Source organism: Rhincodon typus, chromosome 19 (genome assembly GCF_021869965.1).
Source record: "Rhincodon typus isolate 14 chromosome 19, sRhiTyp1.1, whole genome shotgun sequence".
NCBI lineage: Eukaryota > Metazoa > Chordata > Chondrichthyes > Orectolobiformes > Rhincodontidae > Rhincodon > Rhincodon typus.
In genome coordinates, this window is record NC_063350.1 from 31,434,737 (window position 1) to 31,446,214 (window position 11,478).

The 11,478-nt window shown below is 38.5% G+C and overlaps 2 protein-coding genes across 2 annotated transcripts in view; one reads left to right on the forward strand and one right to left on the reverse strand.

Annotated features, from left to right (window-relative positions):
- The window catches only part of LOC125485508 (extracellular sulfatase Sulf-2-like), a 9,331-nt gene extending 2,417 nt beyond the window's left edge, over window positions 1–6,914 (reverse strand). Inside the window, exons 1-2 of the mRNA XM_048608569.1 lie at window positions 6,828–6,914; window positions 1,055–1,227 (exon numbers count right to left, since the gene is read on the reverse strand). Coding sequence (XP_048464526.1) covers window positions 1,055–1,227; window positions 6,828–6,871 — 217 coding nt within the window. The 5' untranslated portion in view covers window positions 6,872–6,914. The remainder of the gene's footprint in view (window positions 1–1,054; window positions 1,228–6,827) is intronic.
- Window positions 6,915–10,014: 3,100 nt separating this feature from the next.
- LOC109912575 (NSFL1 cofactor p47-like) overlaps window positions 10,015–11,478 on the forward strand; it is a 23,307-nt gene continuing 21,843 nt past the window's right edge. Inside the window, exon 1 of the mRNA XM_048608570.1 lies at window positions 10,015–10,075. Coding sequence (XP_048464527.1) covers window positions 10,015–10,075 — 61 coding nt within the window. The remainder of the gene's footprint in view (window positions 10,076–11,478) is intronic.

Genomic DNA, 11,478 nt, shown 5'->3' on the forward strand with positions numbered 1-11,478 from the left:
GATGGTGATGGCTAGCACGAGGGGACATAGCTTTAAATTGAGGGGTGATAGATATAGGACAGATGTCAGAGGTAGGTTCTTTACTCAGAGAGTAGTAAGGGCGTGGAATGCCCTGCCTGCAAAAATAGTAGACTCGCCCACTTTAAGGGCATTTAAATGGTCATTGGATAAACATATGGATGATAATGGAATAGTTTAGGTTAGATGGGCTTCAGATTGGTTTCACAGGTCGGCGCAACATCGAGGGCCGAAGGGCCTGTACTGCGCTGTAATGTTCTATGTTCTATGTTCATGTGATTTCTAACAGTGAAATCAAATACTTACAACTCGACAATGCCACCAATCTGGCTCTACTACCGTTAATGCACTTATGCATGACATTCTTAGTTTTACATTGGATATCAGGAATTCTTTTCTTGCTGGTTCCCAGGTTATATCTCACAGAGAGTGAAAGTTGATTAAAACTCAATTTCCTGCATTTCATATGCCCTGAATCATATTTGTCTATCAACCTCCCCTATATTAACTTCCACTGACTCCATCTTCACTATGACAGTCACTTTACATTCACCACATACATGACCCTTCAGTACTTCATTTGATCCTACCTCCTTAATCTCCTCTAATATCATATCTTCTTTTTCTTTTTAAACCTTCCAAACTTTAGCATTCCGCAAATGAATCTGTACTCTATTCCATATTCAGTGCCAGAGGCATCATTTACTTTAGCATGATTTTCTGAACTCATCTGTAAACCTTCTGCACCTGGGTAGTCTAATTCCCATCTTTAGGCGTCTTTAAAAAGTTCACTAATTTTATTATGATGTTGGTACACTCTCCTGATGTTTTTACTATTCTTTAGCATCACTCTCAATGCGAAACCTCTGACCATGTTCTCTGTTAAAACTGCAATTTAAAAAAATATATATTTTTGTTCCCTAATAGATTTCTTACTGAAGGTGTTCTACACAACTCTGGTTCACATAGGTCTGGTTATATCCAGACCAGTTTAGATTATATTCGGCCATCCCCCAACTCTGCCCTGTGATCTTACATGTCCAATATGGGGGTGTCTGCCAGTGCTGGTTGTCATGTGTGAAACAAGTGAGGCCAGGCATACTGCATGTATCATTATTTCGTAGCCTTTTCAGCATTTTGCGCAGCTTCTTCCTTTTTCTCTCATCCTTAAACATCCAAGCATTTTCATTTTTATCTTGGCTTCCTTTCCTAGAACAGAAAAAGGAACAACAGCTCAGCATACACTCATCACTTTCACACATGGTGTCTTCGTAACTACCTACCAACTTCTACCCTCAGTTAATTTTATTTTATCTTTTACCTATTGAACTCAATAATCATTGTGTTAATACTTTTGGATATTCATTAGGTCTAAAAAGTTAAAATACTATGCTGTTAACATAAAAAGAAGCCCAGAAAGTCTTCTATTGTTTTGTAAATAGTAAACAGGTGTTAGGAAGTGAGGTGGGGGTTTTTAGAAATCAAGAGGGTCATATATATTTCAAGGAGCAGGGAAAGGCCTGAATACCTAGTAAATATTGTACATCGGTGCTTACTTAAAAAGACCCCCACCAAAATATCAGTAGGAGTGAATGTGATAGGGATAGGCTGAAAGACAGAAAGAGAGAGACACGGTAGATGGTTGCTTTTCCAAATGGATAAATAGCAAACACTGGTGATTTCAAACAATCAGTACTAGGGCCACTATTTTCACAATTTCCTGCCAAACATGAAGCTTTCACCAATAGTAAGGATGATACCAAGTGACAGCAACAGGTTAAATTCTAATAGAATGGGTAGACAGGGGAAACTGGGTGGCATAATGATAATATCACTGACCTAGCAATCTAGAAAACCAGGATAATATTCTGGGGCCATGGATTCAAATCACACCATGGCAGATGGTGAACTTTGAATTCAATAAAAATCTGTAATTAAAAGGTTAGCCTAATGGCAACAATATTGATTGTCATAAAAAAACCCATTTGGTTCATTTTAGAAGAAGAAAATCTGCCATCTTTAACTGATCTAGCATCTAGAAGCATAGCAATGTAATTGACTCTTTACTGCCCTCTAGGCAATTAGAGTCAGTAAATATTAGCCCTCCCAGAGACATCCATTAAATAATGGTAGATGGTATTTAATGCAGAGTGGTGAGAGTTGATGCATTTTGACAAAATAGATAGAAAGAGCGATACACATTAATGACACAGTTCTAAGATCTCAGCAATGACAGAGGGATCAGGACAAGGTGTGTGGGGTTATGCTATGTGCATTGATCTTTGAAGGTAGCTGAGATTATGAGAGGGAGTTAGCAAAGCACATGGGATCTTGAGCTTCATAAATAGGGGCATGAATGCAAGAAAGTTATTCTCAATCTTCATTAAGCCCTTCTTAGCACACAACTAAAATATTGCATCTAGTCCTGGATACCATCCCTTAAAAGGGACATCAGAGTCCTTGGTAGGATGCCAAGGAGATTTGCCTGAATGGTTCTAGAGATGAAAGAATTTATGAGGAAAGCAGTGAAGGTCGATTGGGCAGAGGCATAAAAGATTCTGACAGGTTTAGATAAGGTAGACAAAGGAAACCAGTTCCCATTCACTGATGGTACAATCACATGGGGATTCAGAATTAAGGCTTTGGCCAAGAATTGTGACGGTGATGTGAAGAAGAAATTTTGATGCAATGAGTGATTACAACTTTGAACTCCTGGACTAGATGGGCGATGGAAGTGGAGATTATGAATGACAAAAAAGAAATTGGATAGTTTACTTGAAAGAAGTAAACTTACAGGTCTACAGAGTTACAGTGGGGGAATGGGATTTACTGCATTGGAGCACATGGCCTCCTTCAATGCTGCCATGACTCTATGATAATAGAGAATTATTTGGGGGTCAGTTAGCTCAGTCAACTGGACAGTTAGCTTGCAATGCAGAATGATGCCAACAGCGTGGATTAAATTCACACACCAGGCTGAAGGAGTCTTCTTCTCAACCTCCCCCTATGCATGAGGCATGGTGGCCCTTCGGTTAAACCACTACCAGTCATCTCTCTCTCTAATGAGAGAGCAGCCCTATAGTATGATAAGATTATAGTGATTTCACCTTTTGCTTGTAAATTTGTTTAATTAATTGTTGGTATCAAATTTTATGTTATCATCATGCTGGATAGCACAACAACAGATATATAAATGCCTGGATAGGATTGACTATTTTGTTTCATTTCTACTTCTCGCATAAACTTTTCTGACAGCATTCCAAAGAGATCAGCATTTATTTTTCTGCATTATCTACAAACTCAATGATTTCACACATAACTTATTCAATATCTAAAAAATACAAGTTAAATGTTTGGATTGGTTTAGTGCAGTAGACTTCTCAATTTCATCAAGCAAATGTTTATGACTAATTTGTGACTCTATTCCTGGAAAACAGCTGGCAGAATCAGGAGAGGTTTGGCAGGCTTGTGAATCTATTTTTTAATGGCATAATTGTGTCACTTTCGAAAGTAATCACAATAATCATCATAATAACATAATCATATAATTATACATGTTTTTGCATTTAACGTTGTTGAAGGGATTGTTTTACTGGAAATTTCAGATACATTGGGATAAATCTTCAACTTACCCTGGCTTAAAACTACATTTACAGAATGTTCAGTTTTAAAATCTGCTCCATTTTACTTGCTGTAAAGATCAGTTCACCTTAAAAGCAAGCAACTTCTCTAGTCAGCGCCTATTCCTCAATATCAGTTTTAGACCTGGGAGACATGTTGTAAATCACGCCATTGACAGATAGAGATTAGTCACTTTATTTACAATCAAATTTCATTCTTCATGATTGTGCCACTTTAAACATTCTTCATCTGGACAACATATTGTACAAGCAGTTTCTAGATCAATATTGCATAAACACATCCAAAATAAATGTTCTATTAAGTGTTACCATCCACCTTCCTTTACAGTCAATGTACCAGAAAATTAGGTGACGAATCAGGTCCAAGGAGGTTTGGAATATTTCCATAAAATAAAGGAAGGCGTCGCTAAGACCACTGTGGTAATCCATAGTAACACAAATTAGCTTTTGAAGCGAGTTTAGTTAAAGAACAGGTAGTCTAAAGTGAGAATAGGTTGAGCCAAGCAGAGGAGATTGAAGATGGTGGATGATGATTGGTTGGCCCTTCATTTGAGAAAATGGAACACAGAGCCCTCAGACTGTCCTGGCTGAAGATGGAGGTCGGAAGAGATTAGATGTTCATAGTGAAGAAAAGGGAGTTAGCGCCAGGGAATTGGAATTGCTAAAGTGAAAGAGGGAATCATAAATAGCTGGCAAGGTAACTGGAGGAGAGGAGGGGGGATAAAAGAAAGAGTCCATACAGAACACGATCAGCTCAGTTGGGCAGGAGAGGCTGAAACAACAGGGCTAGGTCTCCCAGGTTAGCCCTGTTTGTGGAACTTGGGAAGGAGATGAAAGCAGCTGTTTGGTGCTGGGGAAAATATAACATTAGAGACTGTGGGGAAAAGATCTCCAGAAGAGATGAAGTCACTGTCAGATCTGGAGAGAATGGGTTGATGTTTGGTGATAGAGTCAGGACCAGGTGGAAGTTGTTGGAACTGTTGGAGAGTTGCTGTTCTCACCCAAAAGTTTACCAACTACCAGCATCACACTGGTCACCAAATTTGGTAACGATGATACCCGAATGACAGACAGCAGCAAACTCAGCAGGAGACAGGTTAGAGTGAATAAAAGAAAGAGGAAAATTGAGATGATTGATATCACCACTGCAGAAAAAATATCTGCGATAGTAAGAGAATAGAAGATGAAGTCAAGGTGAAGGAAAAATACAGAAGATGGATAGAAAAAGGTTCAATGACTATTCTCTCAGCCGCTTGCTTTGGAAAACAAAAGATGACAGATTGAAATATTTGACTGGAATATTTGCAATGCAGAGTGACACCAACTGTGCAGGTTCAATTCCTGCACTGAGGACCATGAGGATTCTTCTTCCTCTTCCCTCATTTGAGGTGTGGTGACCCTCAGGTTAAATCACGACCAGTCATCTCTAACAAAAACAATCCTATAGTCTGCAAGGACTATGGCAGTTTTGCCTTAGAATTGCCGTAGAAAGCTGAGTAACTAATAGTGCAAGTAATCCCTTGACAATGTGATTTTTTTTATGATTACCAATAAACCTTCCCTGTCCAGTAAGTGATCAGAAAAAGAAGGGTCAAGGCCCGAAACATCAGCTTTCCTGCTCCTCTGATGCTGCTTGGCCTGCTGTGTTCATCCAGCTCTACACCTTGTTATCTCAGAAGAAAAGCAGCAATTGCTGGAAAAACTGAGCAGGTCCAGCAGCATCTGTGGAGAGAAAGCAGAGTTAACAATTTGAGTCCAGTGACCCCCTTCTTCAGGACTGGGAGCTACACTTAAAGGCATCTCTGACTTTTTGCGCATTAACAGGAAGGGCATCCCCTAGTAGGGCAGCAGAAATGAATGCAGCCAACATTTTTTTGAGTTGAAGGAAATGTCTAACTTTTCTGTCTCAGTACAAGATTCTAAGCTCCATCAGAATCTTGGTTAGTAACTGGACAACGCAAAATCAGCATTTATTTTTGCTCAATGTCATTCACGTTGGAAACACTTGGAAAGATGAAGTCAGTAGGACAGGTCTCTATTGTCCCAATTTCTAAACTGTTTTAAATAATTAGAAGTAGTTGATAAAATAAATTTGTTGGATCGTTCAACAATAGGGGGAAGTGTCTTTAAAATGGAACTGTAAAGCAAATTCATTTAGCTGGATATCAAGGAACTGATTATTATCCCTTTAGAAATTATAAAATGACTGTTATATGCCCTGAGGACTTAAAAATTCTATTTCAAAAGACAGGGTATTTTCCAAAGTCTCACAGAGCTTACTTACATTCTGGTTCATGCTGATGAGACGAGCATCCACCATTTGACAGTTTTTGGATATAAATAAGTTTTATTTTAAACTCAGTACTCTAGAGAACATCTCATTTTCTTGAAATTTTGCCTAGTTCTATTCCAGACTGAACTTACTGTCATCAACAATAGTGAATTAAAGCTTAACATGTTTGTACAGTGGTCTTCTGTTTGTTATTATCCACAGTAGCTTTAATCAGTATGTTACAGAAAGCTGTTGATAGTGGTTTCTTCAATAAAAAAAATTCCACACACAATGCAGTTTAGTTTTACGCAATTAATTGTAACATGTGGTGTAAGATCACAAAAGCAATGTGATACTTTGTTTATTTATTTACAATAATCTAAAATCCTCATCTGAAGTTTAATAATATCAAAGCAACAAATACCCAAAACAATAGTTTAATAATAGAGATACAGTTTTAGTAAATTTATCATGTCTTTGATTAGAAAATATCTATCAATCTGTTCAGAGATGCTATGACACACCTCTGGAGTAGGTGGGACTTGAATCTGGATCTCCCAGCTCAGAGGTAAGGACATGACCACTCCACCACAAAAGCCCTCTTAATAGCATTGGTAAACTTATTTGTAGCATGAAACAGATAAATACATGTGCCAAAATCTTTGTGTCAATTGTTGGTGGTAATTGGGAGGCAGTGATTCTCCTCAAGTGAATACTGAGCACGTACACAGTGCTCGTGAAAAGTCAGACAAGGTTAAAGTGGGATAAAGGAGTGCAACAGTTTTTTTACAATAAATGAGAGCTGAGAGCTACGAATTTGATTTGCAAAGGATTGGATGCCCTGGAAAATGTCACTGGACTCTTGGAACCTCTATATTAGCATATTTCTTACTTACTTGAAGGGGTGATTAGCTCCTTTGTGCTTGAGCTTTCCTTTCATTCCCTTATGTTTAGAGGGAAAACTATGACAAAGAACATAAAGAAAATGGCAAAAGGCATTTTATAAGCAATATCATTAAATATGTAAACAGTTAATCAATCTTTTACAAGTATCATCAATTTCTTTTCCCCAAGAAAGTATACTTAAACAGGACTTAATATAAGGTTATGGATGCTATTTGTTACTGTGACCCACACCCCTACAGCAATATCTATTGTATACTCTTTGAAATGAGATTGAATTATGTGAGTCCCTTTATAGCATTTTATCAAATTCCAGCCTAATCTCCAAGATTACAGTTTTCTGAAAATAATTTTCATGAGAAAACATTGTTGAATGCATGAATACCAGTAAAATACTGGTTGAAAGTACACTAATGGTTTTAAGATCCTGCAAGTGTCTATTATACCTGACTTTAAAAAAATCTAAAGTCATCTCCTTTTGCCAGGTTAAAACAGAAACTCATAAGAAATACATGCAGCAATAGATTAAGCAGTCCCTTGACCTTGCTCCACCACTCATATGAACATGGCTGATTGTCTACCTCAAGACCACTTTCCCAATGTATCCTTTGATCCCCTGAAAGATCAAGACAGGCTGATAGATTCCCAAATATAATCAGTGAAGAAATATCAACAAATCTGTGAAGTAGAAAATTTTGATGATTTGCAACTTCTCCTCATCTCACTCCAAAAACAACCAACACATTATCCTGTAGCTGAGCCTCCATCGTCTAGATTCTGGAGTCATAGGTAATGACCTCAATATCGTTGTCAAGCTCTTTCAAAATCTTCTATTGTTCACGGAGATCAGCTCTCATTCTTCTAGACTCTCAGTTTAGCCATTACAGGAAAATCACTCATCCCAGGAGCCAAAATATTGAACACTGACTGTACTGTCCTCAAGTCAAACATATCCTTCCTTATACATAGAAACCCAAAAATGCATAGAATATTCTAGGTCTGATCACACCAAAGTCCTATACAATTCCGCCAAACTTCTTCATTCTTGTTATCCACTTCACTTGCAATAAAGGTCAGCATTTAGTTCGTTTTAATTGCTTGCTGTACTTACATGCTAATGTCGGTGTTACATGTGTGCAAGATCAGCCTCCCTGAGCATCAGCATCTGAAAATTTCATGCCTTTTAAAAAATTGTTCTGTTCATCTATTCATATGACCAAAGTGAGTAATCTCAATCTTCTTCACTTTATTACTCCATGTGTTAATTCGTTGCCCACTTACTCAGGCTATCTAGATCTCTTTACAGTACGTTTTCTTTATGATTTACATTCTACTTGTTTCTGTATAGTCAGCAAACTCAGATAGATTACTCATCACTTCATCAGAGCCATTAGTAAAGATTATAAATAGGACTGATCCTTATGTCACTCCACTAGTTCAAGTTTACCTACTTGAAAATGCTCCAGTTATCCTTATGCTCTGCTCACCAACCCTCCAACAATATTACTCCCAACTCCAAAAGCCCTCATCTTGTGTAATAACCTTTTTTTGTGTGGCATCTTACCAAGTACCCTTTGGAAATCCAAGTATATTGCAACAACTGTGTTCCACTTATCTACCCTACTTGTTATATCTGCAAAAAAAAAGCTTGTCAAACAATTTCTTGTTCGTACAAATAGGTTGTCTCTAATAAATCTGTTTTTTTTAATTGCTTATGTTCACATTAGCCTGAAGGCAAGTCCACCATTCACTATTTATTGATGTTTAATCTTGAAGCTGTTTCCTTGGTAAATTCCTTAGTGGCAGTTTAGCATTGGCTTTCACTCTCAGGTACAAGGTATAAAGGTAAGTCCCAACGCCATCTCAGCCAGAATGGGAATCAAACTCAGTTTTTGTCATTGTTCTGAACCACAGTTAGCCATGTAACCAAATGAGCTAATTGGCCTCCACGTGTATTATTAAAGTTTCCTTAATAATACATTGATATAAGGCTAACTGGTCTGTAGTTCCCTTTTTATGCTCTCCCTTCTCTGAACAGCAGCGTTAAATTTATTAAGCTGCAAACCATTTGGACTATTTTAGAATCTAGTAAATTTTGGAAAATCATAATCAGCACATCCTGCGGGTATCTTGTTTCAAACCCTAGGATGTAGGCCATCAGATCCTGGGGAATTTAGCTCAGAATCCCTTACATTTCTCTGATATCGTTTTCTCTGCTGATGTTGATTAGTTTGTCTTCTCCACTCTTCTTAGCCCCTTGGCTACTGTCTATTTCTGTCATATAATATTTTATAGAAAACAAAAATTATCTGCTCAAATTCCCCATCCTTCCTCATTCCCATTAAGTTACTCCTACCTCTGCCTCTAAAGAACCAACATTTATTTTTGTTCTCACCCTCTTCCTATTCCTGTAAAAGCTCCAACAACCTGTTTTTATAATGATTAGTATTCTCTCAATTCTATATTCTTCCATTTTTATTAAATTTTTGGTGGCCCTTTGCTAGTTTCTGAAATATTCCCAGTCCTCAGGCTTACTATGAACATTATTAGCCTCATCGTTTAATATTTTCTAATCAATAGATGTTCAGAGATGTTATTACACACCTCTAGAGCAGGTGGGTCTTGAACATGGGTATCTTAGCTCAGAGGTAGGAATACTACCATTGCACCACAAGAGCTTCCAAACATTGTCTTTTAATCTAATGCTGATCTTAACTTTCCTAATAAATCACAGATGAGTCTTTTACATCGAGAATCTTCTTTTTAGTGCAACATATTCGTGTTGAACGTTTTCAAAGAAATATTTTTTACTGTTTATTTATCACTGTACATTTTAGTTTATTTGTGAAACTTGGATAGTTCTTCATTCAGTACCTACAGTATCAGCTTTGTTTAAAATTCTTTATTGGGACTTAAGGATGTTGCTTTCAAACCTAAATGGTAGCATTTTTCACCCAACGAAGCGAGCTGAGAAATGGCCAGTGCAGAAATTCACACCATTTGCAAGGCTTCATCAGCACAATCCCAGCCCTTAGAATTTTCCTGGATGTGGAAAGACTGGAGTCAGCAAGGCTCATTGCCTAAAAGTAGCAGGTAGCTAATATTGCTAGTTAGAGGCCTATAATGCAATTTGCTAGTTGGTCCCTGGATTCTCAGGTACACTGGGAACAGTTCAGCAGCATGGAGGAGAACTCCCCACCAGGCTCCTCTGACAGCACCTTCCAAACCTACAAACACAATGGTAGCAGTTGCATCGAAACACTATTGCCTGCAAGTTCCCCTCCAATCTTCATACCACCCTGACGGAGAACTAGATCTGCTTCCTTACTTGTCACCAGGATGAAATCCTGGAACTCCCTTCCTAACAGCTTTGTGCATGCCTCTACACCCAAAGGACTACAGTGCTATAAGAAAGCACCTCCTTCTCCAGGGCAATTAGGGATTAGTAATAAATACTGGTTTAGCCTGTGATACCTACATCCAAGGAATGATTAAAATGGTGGCCTGCCCATTGATACTATTTTTAAATTTGGAGAAAGGCTGCTTCCACCTTGAGACATCCTGTCTTCCTGCTTCTTCACCACCCGCCCACCCTGCTTCATTTGATGGTTCAGCTCTCTGGCCACTAATTAGCCAATTCTGGGGAAAGTCACAGAGGAATGATTGAGTCCCACAGAATGTAGGCTTCCAATCCCCATCTGCCCCCACTGCCAGAGTCCCAAAGCCCATGAAAAAAGTCCAGCCCATTACAAAATTCAATATACTCCTATGTTTTATAGAGCAAATCAGAGCCAAATACTTATGTTTTAACATTCTCAGTCACATGAGTAAAATATATTTATCAACACCACCTGAGGTTCAAAATGCACAGAACCAATCCACCGGCTGAAATACATTACAGTGACCACTGTTTATGGCTGCTCCTGACACTGTCCAAGCATGAGAGGCAGTGGCACATCACTTAATATGTTGATTCCAGCCTTGTGTGACTGTGTGTGGACTTTGCAGATTCTCCCTGTGTGTTTCCTCCTACAGTCCAAAGGTGTGCAGGTTAGATGGATTGGCCATGGTAAATTGCTCATTAAGGTCCAGGGATGTTCAGGCTTTCTGGATTAGCCATGGTAAATGCAGGGTTACAGGGTCTGGATAGGATGCTCTTTGGAGGGTTTGCTGCAAACTCGATGGGCCAAAGGGTCTCTTTCTGCACTGTAGGGATTCTATGATTCTAAGTATTTCATGATCCTCCATTAGTTTAAAAGGTGATTTCCTTAAGGAATGGGCTGGTAGATGTTTTAGACCTGTTCCACTGTTATTAAGTATGTGATGTACTAAACGTACAGTTAGCTTTGTAAAGAGACCAGACTAATTAAATTCCCACATGTGGGAATTCTCTGTATTGTCAACCCCACTCCCCCACCATTCTGGCCAAGTTTGGGAACTCTGAGGGTTTGTCTGAAACAAATCCTGGCAAAAACTAATAATAAAAGTTAATATCTGGCACATCCAGTTTCCAGCAATTTTCTCAGAGATAGTAGGAACTGCAGATGCTGGAGAATCTGAGATAACAAGATGTAGAGCTAGATGAACACAACAGGCCAAGCAGCATCAGAGGAGCAGGAAGACTGACGTTCGGGCCTAGACCCT